Source organism: Arctopsyche grandis, chromosome 4 (genome assembly GCF_051622035.1).
Source record: "Arctopsyche grandis isolate Sample6627 chromosome 4, ASM5162203v2, whole genome shotgun sequence".
NCBI classification, from domain to species: Eukaryota; Metazoa; Arthropoda; class Insecta; order Trichoptera; family Hydropsychidae; genus Arctopsyche; species Arctopsyche grandis.
The window spans coordinates 26,586,123-26,610,240 of NC_135358.1; the positions used below are offsets into that span (position 1 = coordinate 26,586,123).

General features: G+C 32.8%; 1 protein-coding gene across 1 annotated transcript; it reads left to right on the top strand.

Moving 5' to 3' along the window:
• The first annotated feature begins 4,657 nt into the window (after positions 1-4,657).
• Positions 4,658-21,845, top strand: LOC143910574 (insulin-like growth factor 2 mRNA-binding protein 3). The gene is made up of 3 exons (XM_077429104.1): positions 4,658-4,747; positions 10,567-10,833; positions 19,859-21,845. The coding sequence occupies exon 3, from the start codon at positions 19,878-19,880 to the stop codon at positions 21,474-21,476; it is 1,599 nt and encodes a 532-aa protein (XP_077285230.1). The 5' UTR covers positions 4,658-4,747; positions 10,567-10,833; positions 19,859-19,877; the 3' UTR covers positions 21,477-21,845.
• Positions 21,846-24,118: the final 2,273 nt, after the last annotated feature.

The following is a 24,118-nucleotide window of genomic DNA, read 5'->3' on the forward strand; positions in this document are numbered from 1 at the left end:
ATTTCTACCACCGATTCTGACTCTATTGTTCGATGTTAATGAGGCGTTAAGATACCGATGGCGACGAAGCGTGAATCGAGCGTAAAAATAACTAGATCGATAATTTGCCTATGCAAAAAATATAAAAAAATATGTGCGTCGAAAAGGACACGTAGTGTGTTGATTTTGAAGAAATCTGTTCGAAATGAGATGAAAGGTTGCATTGCTTGCGCAATGGGAAATAAACGAGATCGTTTCTGAAACGTAAGGGATTTTATTATTCTTTTTCTATAAAACATTCGTTTATACAAAATGAAATATATGTATGAAAGATTTCATATTTTTTATAACTAGAAAACAAGTTTTTTCGAACGATCATCATCTTTGGTAATTCAAACGCACCTACATATGTACATGACTACCATTGGAATTATGGAATGGTATCATTTAGATTAATCAATTATCTTGTTCACAAACCTAATTTTTTTGTATACTGCCTTCTTAACATATGCAGCCTTTATTTAAGTTATAATATAATAATTTATATTAAAAGATAAAAAGTTCCGTTATATGTATGCGCATAACTATCATTTTTTTAAATAAAGATTGTGTTTTTATAATTAAATCATTTTTGAAATTGAATACGAAGGTTCTCGAACATCTAATTAAAAGTTATACATATCTTCACGAAATTTAAAATACATACATAATATAAGTATGCACATATGAACGACTTCATCTCAGATGAGTTTAAATTGAATAATAATCACGATGCGTATGTATGTATGTGAGATAATGTTTCTAAATAAAGAAAGCCTTTAAAAGTCCCATCAGCTAAATCTCTTCATATTTACAGTTAAGTCCTCGACGCCTTACCAAGAATGCCTGAAAGAGATAATGCAAGTGCTTAAAGCTCGTCTAAGATCACTCACGCACGGGCTTTTCACACTCAATAAAGGAAAATAATATAATATAACATAAATCCAACCAAACACCAACATTCCAGCTCTTAGTTTTATAACTAGTCGAAATATAACGAAATAAACCGATAACAAAAAAGTGGGTCATCCATGAATCGTAACTTTTCTATCGAATACTTTTTTTATTTATTTTTTATTTAGGCTGGACGATTAGTGCAAACGATTTTATTATAATTGAATAAAAAAATTGATGAAGATGACATCTACTGTTCAATTTTATTATTAATTTTTGATGAAAATTTTTAAAAAATCCGCTATTCTCTGTATATTAAAAGTAATAAAATCGTTTTTTTCTATTAGTGTTTATTATAAGCCAATTTTTTTTACTCACATATTCACGCTTAGTGCATAGACATACATACATACATATATAGAGTTTGAGTGACGACATAAAAAAATGTCAAAATTTGTTGAACAGTGTAATTATTTATGTTGCGAGAAAGCAAAACGCCACGCGAACTACATCGTAATTAACCCGTTGACCTCCTTTTTCATTCACCGAAAAACGGATAACGAACCTTGGATCGTTGCGGTGGTTTGACATATTTTCTTTTTTCGTGTTATTTTATTAGTTTTATATCCGTAACGAACTTCAGTACAAACGGCGTGTAAATGCGTGTTCGGTTTGCGTGTTTCCATACAATAGATACGCGCTCAAATGCGAGGACGAAATAAGCATAGTACAAATTGGTTAAAAGCCTATTAAACAATAAGTGAAAGTATCATTACAGCTTATGACATTTTAATAATGTTTTGAGCTTCACAAATAAAAAGTTACATAAGTTAAATTATTTGCATTCATATTTTGAAATATTTCTTCTAATAGAACATTGACACGTGTATATGAATAGTATATTTCAAATGACAAAGACGGAATATGTTGAATATTTTGTATAAGAATTTGATACCTGTATTTCTCGTTTTCTAACATACATACATACATATGTACATATGTATTACATTCCAAATAACGCCATCGAAATATTTTACTTGAGACGTTTTATTCATTGTGTAGTAATATGATTCCGCACTTAATCAATTCAAATTTTGTTTATATTATAGATATAATACTTTCCATGTACAGAACTATAGGTTCGTTTATACCAGTACACCTCAAACAGGCAACAACATGTAAACAGTAGTACATTATATTATATATGGACACATTTATATATGTATATATTCCACAATATGTAAGTGGCGTATACGAAACAGCAGCAACCCACACGATCTATTCATATTCTACTGTACATGTCCCCAAAGTGTATCAAGCAGAACCGGTTTTCTTTAGCCACAGTGGAAATATTCATGCGTGACGTGACGTCATAGTGGCGAGTGTACCCATACTATCGAAAGTACTACCATATGCATATAAATATTTTCGGAAACGACATATTGGCTCAAAATTGAATCGACAATACGACGCGAGAAACTTTTTTATATAGTATACATATGTACACATGTAGCCGATTTTTCCTCGCACTCGTCCAAAACGTCCAAAATATTATATTTGTACATTTTGTTGGCAGTGTTTAAGCCGTGACGTAACGACTATATTATACGGCGAGCGTTATCGCAGATACACAGACACACAGAATGAAGCTTTTATATGTATACATATATGATGTTAAGGTTAGCTTATACTATCCAGCACTGCACTTGCATAGCTCAGCACAGCACTGCACGTGAAAGGCAACTTCTATTCATACTATAAAGCATCGTAAGATTTCGTCACGTTTATACTTGTCATCCACCAATTTGTCATAACAACACATCATTTAATAGTGCAATCGCACGTACAATATGCACGTACATATATAAGATGGTGTAGATGATTGCCCCAACGTGCTTTTGCTGACTCTTTCAGTACTTTTAGAGCAAAGGTGAAGAAACAAATCTGTGGTTGATTTGCTTCTTCACCTTCATTTTCATTCTTATTTATTAATTTTAATATGTGTGCCAATTTAAATAAATAATAACGAAAGAAAAAAACTTCTATATGTTTTGTTCGTTACCAATGTTTCCTCTAGGCAAGTCTCTGAGCATTTAGCGCCATTTATTGAAAATTTATTTAATTAATTAATTTTTCTATTTGTGTTTTATATTGTTTATATGTAGGTAGGTAGGTAGTTTTTACCATTTTTTTTCATATTAAACAATTAAATATAAATATTAAATTAAATATATTTAAAAGGTATTTGAAAAAAAATCAACCGCGTGCGGATCGAAAACAGGACCGACACATTTCTTTTAATTTTTTTTATTTAATAACTTAATATGGCAGCACCCATGCGATGATATTTCATCGGCTACAACACCAATGAATAATAATAAGCGTGTACGTCAGCAAAACTATGATTTACTACAAAACTGACGATTGACAAGTCGTAAATTTTTGCCCGTTTGATTTTAAATTATAATATTGGTATTTTAAAACAAAATTATTAAATAATAAATATTTTGTTCCTATTTTAATATTTTTTATTCGGATAACAATATTACATACGCTTATTTGTAATGTGCATATATGTATGCATAATAATTAATATGCATTTGATTATATAAAATACAGTAACCTTAACATTTTACGATCGCGATTTTTTTTACATATGCGTACGTATGTATGTATGTATACGCGTGTAATAAATAATTACATCGTGAAAAAATAGTTTTAAAAAGTAAAGAATGTTATATTTTGAAGTGACTACTATTTTATATCTCAATCGCATATAAATTAGCCAATGACGTTAACTGGAACTATAATCTTCGTACGACTTGTTTATTTTAACGATATCTGAGTCGGAATCATACCGTAAATTTCGGTTTAAAAATGTCAAATGTACTTTTTAAATGCAATCTCGCATGCAAAAGTTAACATTTTTCATTTGTTATCGCTTTGCTTTGTGAATTCTGAATTCACAAGCAGATAAAATTCTTCTCAGTAGAAGCATTGTCTAGGTACTCTCGTGCTTTCTCTCCAAAATTAAAATTACAACGTCTTTACAAAATTCAATTTCGTTTCGCGTTGTATTTATACGTACGTGTTTCGTGTTTAATCCGGCTCACCTTATTCAATTTTATTATTATTGTTGTTGTTTGGTACGAAAACACATGTTTCAAACGACTGCCTGCCGTCTGCGTGAAACGCTCGGTTTTGTCAACTTGCTTCATCCCTGCTTACGTGTAAATAATTTAAATGCGTTCATTATAATAATGTTAATTGTATATTTTGATGAAATTATTTTTGTCTTGGAAATGTACGTATATTTCATAGAACGCGTGCAGCGTGTCTAAATTTTACATGTATCGATTAAACATCGAGGTGGTTCATCGAATTCTAACCTTTTAAAATTGACGTTGAAAAAGGAATAATTCGTCGGAGTGAAAATGCGGCATTGGAGGGCTTATTCGAGTATGAAATTTGTATTTCAAACGACACATTTCCAAATTGAATTTTCACAGGGTGTATTCCTTTATTATTTTTATTTCCGATGCCCGCTTTAATGGATGAATTATTTAATTGAATTTCGATGGTAAATTTGACTGCTCAATGGGCACGCTTAAAATTTTATTAAATAATTGCAATATAATTTACGGATGTGACAGACATTAAGCGGGTTAAAAACGCATTGCTTGTACCACTTTTTTGCGACAGTGCATTGATTGGTCGTTTATAGTGCATTTGAAATTTGCCGGACAGTGACGTTTCGGTCGCATTCATTATTGCACGCGTGTGTAAGTCATCAGTGATAGTGATCTTGTGACAATAAAATCGACGTTAGTATTAGGTAAATCAATCAATATTTTCAAATAAATTTACAATTTTTATCGCATATAAAGTTACATACATCAAATCATCAATTTTTTTGTGATAAAAAGTCAAAAAATCCAATAAATTACGCGTGCATAATCTTACAATTTTTAATGAAATTCTCACATTTTGAATGACATTTTTAATATTTCACCATTATTAATTAAATAAAAAAAATCACATAGATTCGTATATATAATACTTCTTTGTCATATTTGAACTTTGCAATGTGCAAAATTATCAAATCTGACTCATATTTCTGATGATGATACATTATTGTGTTATTGCTGTGTGATTTATATACAACAACGTCGTCGCAAAAGTTATGAATCAGAATGTGATTTACTTTTTTCGTTCGAAATAGTACATGTGAATATAAGACAAATATTTTATTTGATGTCGTAATACATAAATTCAAATCATATATCATTCTATCTGCATATGTTTACTTTTAACCAATGACAATTTAAAATCGCAATTTTCCCCACATATCGGTTTATAATATTCCGGAATTGATGTACTACTTGTAAGTTTTTACAAGAAAAAATAAAATGCCATTTTTTTTATACTATCGCCTAGGGCCATTTTGCATACATGTCGCCAAATATATCGACGATGCGAAACAGCGGTTATAAACATTTTTTATATTTATCGTTCTGCGCGTGATACATTCTTTTTAGTATCATCGTAAGGTGGAGTCGACTTCATGACGAAAATTTAACACTTCACATAAATTCGTACGAATTATTATGACCGTCGTCTCCATTTTCCGACGGCAAAACACTTTCCCAGCTGTGCGGAAAAAAATCTTGGAAATTCGGGAAGCGACTCAAATTTCATAGCCACGGCTATATATACATATATACATACATACATATGTATTCTTTAAATAGTATTATTGTTGCAATAATTAATGCTAAATACGATATGACGCGTCCAATGATATTATAATACATAGAATGGTAAATGTATGTACATACATAATAACATGCCTGTACAAATTATACGTAATAAAAATTACATTCGGTCAAAATGTAGAATCAATCTAAGTTTTAGAAAGCTTAATTAATTATAAATGGCTTTAATAGTATTTGTACTATTAAAACGAAACAAAAATGATTAAGTTTAAAATAATATTGCAAACACTTTATTACTAGAAATTAACACATTCTGCTGTTTACTAGAAACAATAGCATAAATTGAAACATATGAAAGTATATTTAATCAAAATTTAAAACTTTGATCCAGTGCAATGAAAATTTCAACATATTTAAAAAATATCTTATATGTAATTAAATATATTTATTATTTTTTTGTTCGGAAATATGAAATATATAATATATAAAAATTAATAAAACATATCGAATCGAAGATAGTTGCACAAAAATGAAAATGTATAGTTTTATATCTAAGAAGATTATGACAAATAAAATCCAATTCAATACATACCTGTCACAATAAATAAAACGGTCACTGTCCAACTCTAGAATCGATATCGAACTTACACAACAGGGTTAATTTGTTTGAAAATCACACAGATTCAAATTCAGAACGCAAACAAGTACCTACATATGTATATACCTATAATAAGCACTCACTAAAGTTTGTTTATGAAGTGTATTCACAATGATACGTCGATTAAACGAAAGCGTCTATGTAATATACCGACGGTTTGATTCGGCGATGCATTTTGCGGAGGCGCGGGAAATTTCGGAAAAGCATTTTCATTTTCATGTTGGAAAAGTTTTGAAGTAGCGATCGGTCCCGCCCCCGGTGTGTCCATGGCGCGGCGGACAAAGACGAACTAATCCACGTTCGGCGCAGCCCTCGACCGGGGTGGGGGTATTAGGGGGGTGCTCCGGGAGTATGGGGGCGCAGCACCCCCTCGGGTGGCTGCGGCGACGCCTCGACGGGGCCCTCGCAGACGGCTCGGCTCGACCTCAGCAGACTCCATGTCTGTTACGAGAAGATCCTATTGATACGGCGAAAGAAAAAGAAGTGATACGAAATTTGTGGTCGTACGATACGCCATTGATTGCAACGTATTCGTGTGGCTTAATGGGGGACGTAAATCTGAGCGGGATGGGGGTGGTTTAAAATTAAGCTTGCGAAAGCAATGTTGGTGACCTCTTTGAACGTTGACAATTTAAGTCTTCGAATTCACTGTATGTGTTTAATATATGACAGTAGTAAAATAACTTTTTATTTTTTTGTCTTTTTTATACATATCCTATATACATAAATATGTATTTTAAATGAAGAAAAAATTTAAATTGAAATTTTAAGAGAAGAAAAAGTTGAAATTAATTTGGGTATGTCTATTTACGGTCTCCGTGACGAGCCAGAATGTTAAATTACAGAAAACGCAAATATGGGAAGGCAAAGATCGAAAATCGAAAGATCTTAAGTCGAAAGATAAAAAAGGGTGCATGTTAAACGGTACATACTCACTTAATTTACGCGAGCAGGATACAACAGAAACAAGAGGAACATGCTTTTCCTCCCGTATTAATGTGCGCGCGCAGAATACGGGAGGAAAAGTCTGTTCCTCTTGTTCCTGTTGTACCCCGCTCGCACAAATTAAGTGAGTATGCACGTGAGTATGTAACGTTTACCATGCACCCTTTTTTTGATCTTTCGACTTAAGATCTTTCGATTTTTGATCTTTGCCTTCCGATATTTGTGTTTTCTGTCGTTTAACATACTGTCTCGTCACGTAAACCCATGTAGAAGAGCCTTATAAAAATAAGTGATAGTAAAAGGGCTACGGAGTACGATATTTGAAGTCATCGATGGAATATTTGCAAGGCTGGGCGATGATGATGACGATGTAATGTCGGAACAAATAGGAAAGTTTTCCTTCGGACCCGATTAGCATATAATGATTTGAACAAAGTGATCACGGTTTTAAATTCCACTGGTTTTTGCTGGCCAGACCTTGGATTTGTGACAAAATTATAATCTACAAATTTATGTATGTACATATGTACAAACATTAAAAACAGCGAATTTTAAAATTTGGAAACTCCTCTATTTGGAAAAGATATTCTACATATACATATACTACTTATATTATGGGGAATTCACAGAAAATTTTGCCAATTTATCTGTTTTTCATTGAAACGCTTCCGACAAATTGGCAACATTACCCATTTTCTTTCAAATTTCAAGTTTTCAACAATCTCGGATTTCGCTGAATTGTATAAAATGCTGCAAATTTAAAAATTAAACCAAAATGTGTCTGTGGATATTAATTGATATGTATTTACTGAATTTCGCCGAATTGTTTAAAAAATGCTGCAAATTTACAAATTTGAACATAGATGTCTCTATGGATGTTAATTGATATGTATTTACTTTGTATAACAATACTTGTATCAAATGAATAATGTTTCTGGCAAGGGAGGTGCATTGGGGTTACCTATGAAGCCTTCCTGGGATAAATTAAAAATAAATAAAATAAAATAAAAATTACCATATCGTTATACTAACTTGTAAACCTCGTTAATTAATTACATTCGTTCAGGAGGAAATTTCATCGATTATTACATTGTATCGCTTTTATTTATATAGCTATGATTTTAAAAGTTTCACACAGATTTGGATTTAACATACAAATGAGCGTTACATTTGATGGTGGTGGAAGTCGAATTTTTAGTGCCAAAAACACTATTTCTGTTTGACTTGATTCACAAACTGTTATTACTTTTAATTCGATATATCCTAAATCTTAAGAATGAACGTATTGCAGGCCACCAGTATTTTTAAATATTGTTAAATGTGAAACATTATATTTAATGTTTTGGGAAATTAATAAAAGTGGACTTACATATGTCATTTTCAAATATAACGGATCGTATATCTAATAGATGAAAGTTATAACATAAAAATGTAACGGTATATTTTTTCAACGGTTTGTCATGAAGATTTCAAAAAATGATGATCATTAATACATATGTCCATATATAAATTGTATGTACATTCATACATATTTGAGGGAAATTTTCGATCACAATTTCATTAGTCGATAATGGACTTTTGTGTTCAATATTATTTGTCCATAGCAACGAACATATTTATATGTATATCCATATATCTCCCAAACAAAAATGAATTAACATCATGCATGGCTTAAGCAAATCCATATACATATGTATGTAAGCTGGTATAAATAGAATAATTTTGCAAATCAAAAATCATTGAAATATCATGTGATATATGAAATGTAATTTCAATTTAAAAAAAAAAAAGTTGTTTTCTTATTTTAAATTCACTTTTAACCGTAGGTTATTAAAAGTTCAGGTTATATTTCAGTTACTGATATTTAATAATAATATTTTGTATAAAAAGATAGAAAACCTTTTTTATACTTAAATCGCTGTATTAATATAATGCTATTGCATGTAGTATGAATTAGATACATACATACATATTTGTACATACATATATCCAAATATTTTAACACTTCTGATAAGGTTGATATATGAAGTATGTGCATTTTTATTCCATCAGTGACATTTTTTTATATTCGCCATAAGCGATTATATTTATCGGTTTATTATCAAGATTGCATTTTACTATCTAATTTATGTGTATCATTTGTTTCCATTTTGAATTATCTGCATATTATTAATGATCTATTTATAGTTTATTCGAAAATGAGTAATAATCACCGGCTTTATCATTAAAATATTTGATCAATAATCAAAAATCTGTAATAGCTTATTGGTAAAATAACTATTTGACTAATTAGAGAATATGCGTTCGATTTCTAGCAAATACCTGAAAAGTTTTTCCGATTATTGTCAAAACCGCTTACAGCTAATGATTAGATATCGAGAAAATGTAGGTTATATATGAAAAAAATAAGGGCAGTGGAATCTGGATATCTCTTCATCAGCTATAAACAGAATTGAAAATCATCAAAAAAACTTTTGCTTTAGAAAAGTTGAAAATATTTGTAATAAAAATACATGAATAGTTAATTTTGCAGAATTTTAATTTGATAATTCAGCGAATGTCATTTAGAATTTGGCACTGGTAAGTTTTACAACGTTCAATTATAAACGAAACCGAAAAGTGTGTGTGCCTTATGTATGCTTTCGCACTTTTCGTGTCGCTTTTTTTTCCCGCGACACGTGCGTGGCCATTTCGTTTAATTGGAAATGACAAAAAAGGGTTAAAAGTGTGTAAGAGAGTTCTCTTGTACGCCAAAAATTTCCGAATAACCCTTTCGACGTACTCGAAGTCTAATAGATTTTCACGCAAAACTCAACGGAAAGTATCAACATGGCATATTTTACACGATACGACTAAGAACTTTTATATATGACATGCAATAATTCATCACTTTATCATAGTGTCTTTGAAGAATATCGATACTAGTTCCTTATGTGGAATAATAAAATTGCTAGACAATGAATCTTATGTCGTAAAAAATCCAGATTTTTCCTCAGTGCCGAAATTTCTTTGTGTTTTATGGAGCCGAGGGAATCTTCATAGCGAGTTATCTCTAACTGCTTTTTTTGTATGGCTAACTTTTACTTTTTTATTATTTGACTTACACTTTATAAAATTTACATACTGTAGATAAAAAAAATTGACCCTGAAATTATAAATTTCCTAATAGTATATTCATACTTATAGAATACTTAAAAGTTTGAGTGTAAATTAATAAACAAAGACCGTTTAATATATTCATATTTGATTTAGGTTGACGATGATTTTCTATGGTTGAGTAAATCGAGTGATAGCTTTTTTTTCATCTTATTTGTGTCTATCATTTCCGTTTTTCAGATGTGCGATGTGATGGTGCGCGTCGAAAACTAGACAAAGGAGTAAAATAGGAAAAAAAGACGCAGCAACACAGATCAAGACAGGAGTGAGGAAAGAAAGTGAACCTTTTGTGCGAGATCTGGAAAGAGCTTCCGGTCGGAAAGGAAAACTGGTGCAGGTGCCTCCTCTTTGACGAAGGAAGAAAACCTGTCGTTAAGTTCGCAGATAACTGGAAACATTTTATAGTTCCTTTTGACGAACGGACCCCGTGACGGGAAAATTCAACGGGTTTGTGTTTTCTCTCTTTTTTTTTTAATTTAATTCAAATAACTTTTCAACGTTTCTTCATTAGTTCAGTTAACGAAATTCAGAAACCGTATTTAATTAATAAATAATTTCCATGAAATTAAAATGTTGTCACTATACATAGTTCTTATTTTAAAGTAAATATATTATAATTATTTTACGCAATATAATATAATAGATTATTTTTTTATTTTAAAATTTACTGTTTAAGATCTTACGATTTCACGATTCAGTTTAAATGCTTGAATATAATATAAAACAAAAAAAAATAAAAGTAACATGAAATTTAAATGAAATTTTTTCCGTAAAAAATAGAAATATTCCATAAAATTTTATTAAATAATAAATTGTATGATTTTTTGTAATTAATTGATTTAAAAAATAATCATAAAAAAGATGATTTAATTTTAAATATTAAATAAAACTGGTCTAGTAGACCTTTCTTACTCACGAAAAAATTATCTTTTGATATATAAGCCAAAAAAAGAGTGTGAATACATAGTAGAAAATAATTGGTTTTCCCAAATATCACATTTTATTTTTATATAGATATATACCAGGAAGGCCCAAAAGTTAAGCCCCAATGTGCCTTCCTAGACAATTAATTACAAACATTGCAGCATCTTTTATTACATAAATCACTGTATTTTAAGTGGCTGCAGAACACCAAATGACCAATTAATTAATGAATTCATTCATCCATAGAAACATCTATGGATTTAGACTTGTACATAAATTTTTACATTTTGTATAGAAATCAAATTCAGATACTTGTGACGTAGCGGGTAAGATGGTTTTTACCAATTATATGGAGGAACCGTTTCAACAATGAAATCAGATAAATTGGCAAACTCTGATAGGAAACGATTGACTTGGAGTCACAAATATCCATGCCTGGCCAGCAGCATTAAAGATTAGCACGGGATCAAACCCGGTAGCCTTTCGGTGCTAAACATAAACGCAACCACCGAGTCATATTGCTGGCTATATAATTCTTTTCTGTTATATTTTTGACCACTATGGCGCTTCAGAAATTTCTGTAATTCTACAATGGTCTAAACTTTAAATAAATAAATAATATGATTTTGTTTTATAAAATTTTAAATTTTATACCATTTTGAATATTTTAAATTTTGATAATATCTTAAATAATTAAAAAAATAGCTTACGATTACCACTTATTTAAAACATTTTAAGTGTTCATACTAGAACATTATTTATATATTTACGACGTAACTTATATGTACATCTGTATGTTGAATGTTTGTACAATAGTAGACATTTAATGATGCGATGCTCAAATTATCGTCATTTGGAAGTCTTCTTAAAATGATTAAAGTATATTATCTAATCTATAATTTGGAAAGAGACTTTGTATGTATCCTTGGTCATCGTCGTCGTCCGTAGATCGGTGACGTCATCGAACACGTGATTCGATTTTTTTTTTTTTTTCGATCCATGGGCGCCGATTTGTTTTTTTCGATTCAATGGATTCACCCCCGCGGGGGCGCAAGGCGAGTAGCTTCATGGGGTCCCGCCAGGGGCGCCACAAGGGGCGCAGCCCCGTGGGGCCCCAGCCTCATGGGGCGCAGCCCCATGGGGCTCAAAAGGGGGCGCCACAAGGGGCGCAGCCCCGTGGGGCCCCGAAGGGGGCCCGGGGGGCCCAGCCTCATGGGGCGCAGCCCCATGGGGCTCAAAAGGGGGCGCCACGAGGGGCGCAGCCCCGTGAGGCCCCGGGGGGGCCCAGCCTCATGGGGCGCAGCCCCATGGGGCTCAAAAGGGGGCGCCACGAGGGGCGCAGCCCCGTGGGGCCCCGGGGGGGCCCAGCCCCGTGGGGCCCCGAAGGGGGCCCGGGGGGCCCAGCCTCATGGGGCGCAGCCCCATGGGGCTCAAAAGGGGGCGCCACAAGGGGCGCAGCCCCGTGGGGCCCCGAATGGGGGCCCGGGGGGCCCAGCCTCATGGGGCGCAGCCCCATGGGGCTCAAAAGGGGGCGCCACAAGGGGCGCAGCCCCGTGGGGCCCCGAAGGGGGCCCGGGGGGCCCAGCCTCATGGGGCGCAAGCCCTAATAGGCATTAACTAAGGGGGGCGAAGCCCTAGACGGCAATTAATCATGGGGGCGCGGAGGGGCGAAGCCCTAAAAGGCAACTGATCATGGGGGCGAAGCCTTAGACGGCATTTAATCATGGGGGCGCGGAGGGGCGAAGCCCTAAAAGGCATTAACTAAGGGGGGCGAAGCCCTAAACGGCAATTAATCTTGGGGGCGCGGGGGGCGAAGCCCTAAAAGGCATTAACTAGGGGGGGCGAAGCCCTAGACGGCATTTAATCATGGGGGTGCGGAGGGGCGAAGCCCTAAAAGGCATTAACTAAGGGGGGCGAAGCCCGAAACGGCAATTAATCTTGGGGGCGCGGGGGCGAAGCCCTAAAAGGCATTAACTAAGGGGGGCGAAGCCCTAGACGGCTTTGAATCATGGGGGCGCGGAGGGGCGAAGCCCTAAAAGGCAACTGATCATGGGGGCGAAGCCCTAAACGGCAATTGCTCATGGGGCGTGGAGGGGCGAAGCCCTAGAAGGCAAAGGCTCAGGGGGGTGCCGAGGGCGAAGCCCTAGAAGGCAAAAAAAAAAATTTGATTTTTTTTTTTATTTTTTTAAATTTTTTTTTTGATTTTTTTTTTATTTTTTTTTTTGATTTTTTTTTTATTTTTTTTTAATTTTTTTTTTATTTTTTTTTTAAATTTTTTAATTTTTTTTTTTTTTTTAATTAAATTAGCTTAGTCATGTTTAAGCGGTTTATATTATAAACACTGAGCGAAGCCGGGTAATACAGCTAGTTTAGGTATAATTACATTTTCATACTGCTGAATTTTTTTTAATACAAACACGGAAGTCTAAAAAAAATTAACATTTGGACAAAGCTCTTCATACGGAGTAAGGAGAGTGTTGGCGGTACGGAAGCAATTTCAACGGAGTCCTTCGTAGCAAAATGTTAACGACGTTCAACTTTTTTAATATATCCTTTCCTTCGAGTACCGAGCGTAAGTTTTTTAACAGGATAAATAAAATAAAACCTATTAGGAAAAGTCCCGAAATGGAACAATTCGGCGCGGCCGCAAAACTTCCCTTAATTTACACCGTCCGAAAAATGATAAACACCTCATATGACGCGCTCTCCTACGTAATTGCGAAATTACATTGTCATCGAATGAAATTTTCAAATTCGAACCGGTCGGCTTTCTAACGGTTGACCAAGTTGGATATCGAACGCGCCCGGGTTAACCGCATGTCAAATGTATTGAAACGTTCGCTCGCCGATTTACCAATTCAATTACTCAAATAAACACGGTTACCGTGAAACATCGCCGAAACGAAGCGATTACACGTTTTGGATGGTCGAAAATGAAATGGGATCTCGATATATACCCATACATACGTATATAATCAACTTCATCCATATTACATATTTAAAACGATATTTTATACACACGTACGTACATATGTACATCCGCAATACAAAGTCAGTACGGATGAAAACACATTGTAATTATAAAATCAAATTTTACAGAATGTAATTTACTATAGTAATCTAAATAGATATTTGGAAAATATTTATGTATATTTAACATATGCTATGTAATCAAGACTTAATCGTTAACAAATCAAATATGATAGGTACATATTGTGGGTATATTGGCAGAAAGCTTTAAGTCAAAAATATTTGTTTGAAAAAATCGATATTTTCTAAAATCAAAAAGTTTTATGTTTTGTATTTCGTGATCTAAATCATTACACATTTTTTGACATTGAAAAAATTTAAACTTGATAGTAAATTCTCAACAAATTCAAAACATCAATTTTTTTCTGCTAGTATACCGAAGATATATCAATACCAGAGATCTTTGGTCAAGATTCCTTCAGCACAAAAAATAGTTCACTATACCATTGTCTTACATAGCAAAAAACGATTGAAAATAGAAATTGACAATAGTGAATTATTTTTTATGCATAAAAGAATCCTGGCCGCCAATCTCTGACCAATACAATAAAGATAACGCTGCTTGAGGCTTTCAAAAAGCTTTCTTAAGCCCTCAAAAAACGTTATTTATATGATTTTAAATGATATTTAAGTAAAAAACCTAAAAAAATCAATAATGAAAAGTCAAAAGAAGTTCTTTACGTTATTAAAAGTTGTAATATTTCTGGTTGTAAATATTTCGTTTTAACGTTTGCCTGTCTTCAAAAAGAAGAATAGCTTTTCATAAGAAAACTATTTATAAAAATTATATATACCTGCGTTTCTTATTTGTATTTTTATTTTTGATTTATATAAAAATTTCCATACTAGCAAATACGTATAAATGCGTGTCGGAACAGATCTAAGAGCTTTCAGCCTTTGAAAAGTTAAAAAAACGAGCACAGAATACGCTCGTACGATAAACATTAAACACCTAAATGTGATACGATTTATTTTCCCTTAGGAAAATCCATCTCTGTATTTTAGTTCGCCTACACGATTTTTTTAAAACTCAGCTTCGTTTTGCCCCGCTCTTCCGCACTCCATGTTTGTTTGTCCGACTATTCAAACTGCTATTATTATATGAAATAACCCAATTATATGATATTTCAATAGTGAAAGCGGCAGTCCTAAGTAAACTCCTTAAGCAGTTTGTATCGAGCGAATGTTCTCGAGTTTGCACGATTTGGAAAGTGGGGGTTTTATTATAAAGGGGTCTGTTTGTTGGAAGGCGTGTTGAACTTTCACGGCGGTTTTCTTTGTGAATCGTTTGAATCTCTGTGATGAAATGTAATATCGTCAAGTCAAGTTTGCATATTATCATTATAACGAAATCACAGGGGCTTACTGATCATGTCAAATAAACGTTGAATCGTGTCTTGTCAGCTCTCCCAAACGTGTCTGACACTGAATAAAACAGAACTTTCAAAACCCACATTCGAATGAAACACTGTATGATATATTTTTCATATTATATTAGATATCAAATTTAATTTCAAACATTAAAATAAAATTTTATTCGCAGAGATTCCGAGATTTAATAATGAATAGATTTATATTACGTTCAGTGTTTGCCAGCATTTCTATTAAATTTTAACAGTGTTTATGTGCCAAAAATAGTGATAAACGTACACCGATATAATCAATACTTTTCTAAGCTACTTTTATATCGCAGAACTCTTTTCACAGATTTTACATTGAATTTTCATCGAAAATAGTTTAGTGTAGACACCGATCTAAATATATTTTCCAACATCCAATATAAAAGGACAATCCCTTCGAGGGTCGACACGTACGATGAGCGTTCTCAGAGTGGCAGCTTCAAAACTAGAAGATAATATGGTAGAACGTCTTCTACGGGGAAATCCTTCGACTTGTATAAACGTTCTGTGCGACACTTGCATTTGAATGAACCAATATTCCACTGACAAAACGAAACGGAACCGAAACGCTCAAGTAATCTCAGATTTTCAGCTGAAAGGCACCCTCGCCCCGTTGTCCCGTAGGGCTATGAATATTTAACTCGATTTTAAATATGATTTCATAATAAAAATATCATTATAGGGAAACGGTAGTCGGTGACGTCATACTAGAGAAAATGCACCCGGGTATTCTTGTCTATTTTTAGTTCACTTAATGATGCGTTGTAACGTCGATGTGCATCCTTTGCACCAGTTTATTTCCATCCTGGCACCATCGTTTCGGGCTTTTGCGTTTTATTGTTAGTTTACATCTTGAGAGGATCGAAAATTGCTTTCGTTATACATCTATATATGTACATATGTATAATATATGCATAAAATTGAATTTCCGTCTGTTTGTTTTTCATGTATTACCAAACTGCATATACATACAATGCCCATATTTTATTTTTACATAGATATATACCAGAAAGGCTTGACAAGAAGACCCCAATGCGCCTTCCCGGACAAGTATTTACAAAGAATGCGGCATTTTATTATTACATAAATCACTGTATTTCCAGAAGCTGAAGAACACGAAAATAACAATTAATTAATTTAATTAATAACAGAATTAATCCATTGAGACATCTATGGATTTAGATTTTGTACATAATTTTTACAAATTATACACACAATAAATACAGAAGATTTGTGACAGCAGGAAAGATGATTTTTTGCCAATTTTGAGGAACCGTTCAACAATGATCGATTTGGAGTCACAAATATCCCCAAATCGAACCAGCAGCATGGCGGATCGAACCCTCTGATCACTCATACTGCTGGCTGTACATACATATATACAAATATTCTTTCAAATATATGTACATATATACAAATATTCTTTATGAACCGAGATATTAGTAAAATATAACGATTCGATAAACATATTTTTATAAGCAACAACTTTTAAAGTTTTTATATGGCTCTATTGGCTATAATTACTTTTTTTTTGAAAATTTTGTTTAATTTTTTTTAATCAATTTTACATTTTTACAATTTTTCAAAAGTCTTTCTAAAATAACTTTAACTTTATTTTAACTAATATTTTTCAAATACTGGAGACATCGAATAGATTTGAAATATTGAAAACTTATTTTTGTTGATTTAAATTAAAATATAATTATTATAAATTGTGGCATTTAAAAGAGAGAGAGAAAATAATAGCAAATTTCAATTTAGATTTTTGATTTTTAAATGCTTTTTATTATTACTAAATTACGTTCACATTACATCTTATATATATTTTAATAGCCACTGATCTATTATATATCCTATTTTAATGTTAATGTACAGCATTACATAATAGGTAAAAAAGCTCAAAAACTTATTGGACATATCAAAAGTCTTCAATATAACAAATTGAATACATTGGTTATTAATTTTAAATATAGAATCATATGCCGAATGCAACAAAGAAAATACTTTCTTAAACTAAGTACAGTTTAACTATGTAGAAACGAAATTAACGACTAATACTGTCGTCGATATATTATGTTATATATTTTGTATGTCGTAACACTTATTTACATATATGTACATACATACATAATACATATAGTAATTGCATCCGCTTTTCTATGAACATCGGCTAGAATTCTACCACTGAACTGAATGACGCATGTACATATATTCACGTGCCTTCATTCATACTTAACAAACAACAAAACGGTTCGTCATTCTCAATTGCCGGCTAAATTTCGGGCTTAGCGGACTATTGTCATACGGGTTGTGCAGACATGAAAGCGTTAATTCGGGATAGTATATGTATGTAGTTTCAGCACAGACCAACCGTTAAAATAGATTAACGGATGCATCCCTTGAATGCATGATGAATGCACCGCGTCGTAACTGGGGAACCCGAGTGCATTATAACTCTCAATACGCCCACACAAGTCTCCAGTATAATGCAAGAGAAAGATGACGTCGGTAATTTCCTTTCTTCCGCTTGTTTGATAACATTATTAAAATTTATAAATAGAAATGTGAAACGTGCACATCAAAAAAAAGTATATTAAATTTGCCATATTGCAAGCGGGAAACTCACTACGTACGTTTGCTAATGTATGCATGCATATATGTATTATGTATGTATATGTATAATATATCTACTTGGGAAATCCGGTTAACTCGATACGCTAAAATTTTCGTCCGGTTAATTTCACTCGCTTCCAACCTATTACTTTTGTTTCAGTCGAATAAATATACCCCACGTCTACGTTCAGTCGAGATAAACGTTTGGAAGTCAGATGTGGCCAACCCGCGACATTATTATGGGAATCAATTACGACCGATGTCGCAGTAAATCGCTGTGATAAGTGAGGAGGAATATTGCTTTAATTAATCTCAGCAATTTCCTCCGTTATAAATGACATTTAGAAATATATCATTCTTTGGATACTTTGGACTCACTGAAGAATTTTTCAAAAATTTTATAATTTTGCTACAAAATTTTTTGATGTGCAATGTACCGGTTATTTGTCCCGTGTTGTGTATTTCTATATATTCAATTGCATCATCTTTAATTTAAACGATTTATTTACAAGTTTGTCAGATAATCTTCGGATGATTTTGCAGTGTAAGCACAAGCTGGTGAGAAAGATCATTACTACTGAAGAAAAGCCCTTTGTTTTATTTTATCTGCTATGGACTATTTGATCCCACGATGAAATGTCCACGAAAAAAGTCTAATGACATAGCGTCAACGACAAAATAATTATGCGACTAAATAATTTTGAAAAAAAAGATCACACGACTAAATGTTCACAGACAAAATGTTTACCCGACAATGTACGAATAGCCCAAATATATTGTTATTTATGATTAAATTTCGATTAGAGTATTTACATAGATATCTGTCATCACGCGTTATATTTAACTCTTGTACGATTTTTTTGTTAAAAAATAGTTTTTGAACTTATGATTGTTTTGCTTATGAACATTATGTCGCGTAATCATTTTGTTGTGGACACCGTGTTGTAATAAGTTTTGTTGTGACACCGATCTATTTGGGCTAAATTGGCTGTTCTATATCAAAAGACAATAAAATATAATATTATTTTGCATATATTGAAAAATAAAGAAGGAAAGAAATTAGAACCACTCTAATATTAAAATTTAAAATTAATTTAATTTTGTTAACTGAATTGAATTACTGGATTTGAAAATACCCACTACAATGCCACATACTTAAATGTAATATTTTCGCATTGGTTTTGTTCCTTTCAAGATTGGAAAATAATGGGATTTTTTATGTGAAAATAAAATATAGCATTGTTCTTTGAGAGGCGAAAAAATTTATTGTACAATATTATAAGTCAATATCCGGACATTTTATTACGCTGTAAAATACTTTAAGTACAATGTCCGTGTTCTCGTAAATTTTTTTCTAGTAAATACATATAAATTGATACGATCATTCGCGTCTAAAAATACTTCCGGATTGGCATCGATTTCGTTGAATGTGACGAAAATAGTTTGCATGCTCGTGCAAATTATTCGTAACAGTTTGAATTACATATTTATTTATTTCGTTTCAGCACACCGTCCAACAACGAAATGGTCAACGATAACAACATGGCCGATAGTGAGGCAGTCGTCTCCCAAAGCAGCAGCAGCAGCAACTCACCAACTCAACAGACATCGGAGAACAACTCTGAAAAAATTAGGCTATCGAAAAAAATATCCCTGAGAGGAGTGCCGTTGCATCTGCGATACAACGATCTGAAACCGCTGTTGATCCCATTCGGTAAAGTTTTGAACTGCGATGCGGTGACCAATCCTCATGGCCAGTACCAAACGATCTACATTACGTACGAAAAGCACGAGCAGGCTCAAAAGGCCGCAGACGATCTGGACGGGATAGAAATGGATGGGGCACAATTTCGTGTCAAAGTCGTATCTCGTCGAAGGTTCAAACCCTTGGAGAACCATTTACCTCTGCGTATGCTCGTACCCAGCGATCTCATAGGATCCATCATAGGTCATAAAGGATCCACTATAAAAGAGATAGTACGCAGAAGCGATGCGCAAATCGACCTGAGACGCAAAGAAAACTTAGGAACCATAGAGAAAGACATAAACATAATAGGCAACGCTAAAGATTGCAACACGGCTTGTAAGCTTTTGCTTGAAATTATGCAGAAGGAAGCTGACAGGCTTAAAAAAGGCGTCATACATCTAAAAATGCTCATACATAATAATTTCGTCGGACGTTTGATCGGAAAAGAAGGCAAAAGTCTCAAAAGCATTATGAAAGATTCTGAGACTAACATAATAGTGTCTTCAGTATTGGACGTCCACAGCTTCAACTTTGAAAGAACTATAATGATTAAAGGAGAGTTGGAAAATATGGTACGAGCCGAGGCTTTAATCACTGAAAAGTTGAGACAGTTTTATCTAAAGGACTTGCAAGCTTCATCTATTCCTGAAAATTTGGTTTACACTAGTGCTCATGGTTGCTATTACGGATTGCCACCATCTTATTCTTATCCTTACTTTGATCAAAATTCAAAATCACACTGGCAAGAAAGGAACAATAGCTTTGTGGAAACTACAGCAATGTATGTGCCGAATAATGCAGCCGGAGCTATAATCGGAACATATGGCACTTATATTAGAGATTTGGTTCGATCTAGTGGAGCTTCTGTGAAGATTTCCAACTTGGAGCCGGATGACGATAAATCGGTCAAGTCTTCAGTACGCAGGCTAACTATAGTCGGAAAGCCGGAAGCTCAATGGAAAGCCCAGTATCTGATTTTTGAAAAGATGAAAGAGAAGCAATTCACTTCAGATGATATTCCTTTCACTGTGGAACTCTTGATTCCAGCTAGTCAAGTAGGACGATTGGTCGGTAAACATGGCCAGACTATTAGAGAGCTACAACGTATTACTGGAACTCTAATCAAAGTTCCAGGCCCAGGAGAAGTCACCCCGAACGATAAAGATGTCGGAATTCAATTGACCGGTTTGTTCTCCTGTGTCCAATCGGCTCAAAGACGTATTCGCACAATGATGTTGCCAATTAATATAAACGGTCGCCGTAGCCCCATGGAGCAAGCTGTTAAAATGACTAATTTCTTGCACCATCAGCGTCCTCAAAAACCGCATCATCAGCAACCGTTACAGCATCATCAACAGCCCCAAGCGTGTTACTAAATTTTGATGACCCATGCTCGTTCCTTTCGATTGTTTCGAATTACATAAAACTGATTCATCTTATATATATTTGTACTCGTATATGTTGATCGCATATATGTAAGTAAACACAAATACGTAAAATCATCATATTTATATTCTTTATGTATTGGATAATACATTTTTCTGAAAAAATTTAAAAAACTTTTTTTGCATACATGGCATTTTCTTATTCATGTAAATATACATACATATATGTACTATGTATTAGTTTTTAAAATCTATACGCTTTTTGGGTAATAACATGTTATTAATGTCATTATTTTAATTATTAATGATAGAATGATTTGTTTTTGAACATGTTTGTACAATAAATGTATATAAAGACTGAAAAAATAATTTTATTTCTTGATATCATATTTTGTGAAATTCATTTTAAATGTATTCGATTCGATTTTTTAAAATTAATTAAACTATAACTTTAGCTTCTTATAAAACTATAGTAATGAGATAAACCATTCGTATCCTATAATGGTTTTCAATAAAAAATAAGTATAATCTGACGTAAAATATAATATTAAATAAAATTATTTGTCGAAAAATTTTAAATTTGAAGCTGTACATAACTTCCAATATTTGCCGAAAAAATTCACTGGTACTCTAAGATGAATATAAAGTAGATATTATAACTTAACAAATCTCTGTGCTGGTGAAAAAAAGTTTTAATTTTCGACGGGAAGAGTTTTTCTGGTTCACAACGAGTTTTTTAACCCTTTAAAAGCATTGCATTGTTCATAGGACTAAATTAAGAATCTCAAAGTTTTGAGATTTAAGTTATTATATATACATTTAAATAAAAAAAATCATTATTCAAAATATATACATAAGTATGTATGTATGTATCTACATTAATATTTTTCCAACATAACTGAAAACATACATACATATACATATGTACATGTGTGTTTTCAACGATTTACAACTTTAAACATACATTATCTCGGAATGAAACGAAGAAATTTAGTATGGTCCAAACGGATATAATACGAGAAAACTACATATTATATGTGGAAGATCTGAATACGACTAAGATAAAAAAAAAAACCTTTTGTTCCTGTCTATGTTATGAATACGTCTTTTGTTCACACGTCGAACACAATCGACGGGGCCAGGAAAAGATATCTTTCATACAATTATTTCGACAATCATTAATCACGCTGACGGGGGGATGTTTACGCCCTTCTAAAAGATAAACTTTATCTATTGTTGCTCGTATCGAGACGAGATTGATAGCAGTATAATTAGCGATGAGTCGTCCTATTGGAAACTTTGGACTCGCTTTCGCACTAAGCACGGTGATGCTTTGAAAACACCAAAATATTAAATGATTTAAGACTTTTATTATGTTTTTTTACCTATACCTTCATATTTTTTACTATAGTTTAAATTTGCAACGAATGTGATTTCAATATTACATTTAAAACGTTGAATATTTCACTTTTGATGATAAAACCAAATAAAGCGCAAACGAGTGAACAACGACGTTGACACTTTGACAGACATCTAATCATAAGATATTATTTTGTGTCATTTTAATATACATACATATGTATCATCTATGTATCTCGTTAATATTTAAAAAAATCTACCAGTTAATTTGATGGTGGATATTTTAATTAAGTGAAACAAAAACACACGGGAGTATTTTATGAGTTAAAAATAGTTGTGTATTATTAGTTACTTTATTAAATAATGACTATCCTAAAATTCTATTTTATTGCAAAGGATTTTGAGTATTTCATTTTCCATTATCGTACACAAAAAAACGGCTTTAAATTCACAGATTAATTAGTTTCAATTTTAATCTTAAATAAGAATGATTTACGTTTGAACTTTAAATATTTTATCTAAATAAAAGCAATTTGATGGTTGGAGAAGTAACACTGATGAAAAACTTAATTAAATACTTATTTTTCGCATAAAAATCGTATACAATCTGTCATAAAAAATTTACTCAGATCAATTTTTTCGTATATTCTTGTTTTCATTATTTATTTTTCAATTAAAATAAATCTTTAGTAAGATTAAAAAATATTTATCAAAATATTTATTTTACTTTATCCTTTTACAGTCGATAAAAAATAACCTGAAACAATTTAAACGTAAATATGATATAAACTATATTTTACCGATGCGGTGCAAACGATCGAAAAGCGCCAGACAGACTGAACCACAGATTAACGACACGTGTACCTTATGCATGCGCACTGCTCGCACTTACACTAAGCAAAATCTACCTAAAAAAAGTCCCGACATACCTACCCTGTATACGTTCTGTGCTTCTGATACTTAAGTTCCGAATTTTTCCTTATTAAATTATTAAAAACTCGCCAGAAAGATCCAACTCAATTTTAATAATTGCATCTGTGCACATCGAAAGGTTACTCGTCATCTGATGTGCAATTTTTCATTCGTGAAGTCGAGAATTGCTTTTAAAGCAGCCATTCAGTTAATCTGTGGTTCAATCTGTCTGGCGCTTTTCGATCGTTTGCACCAAACCCATTTTTGACGTATAGATATTATAATTCTTATAAAGAAATTGACATACACATATATTCATGCATATATAAAAAAACACTTTTGATTGTATTCAAATTCAAAGT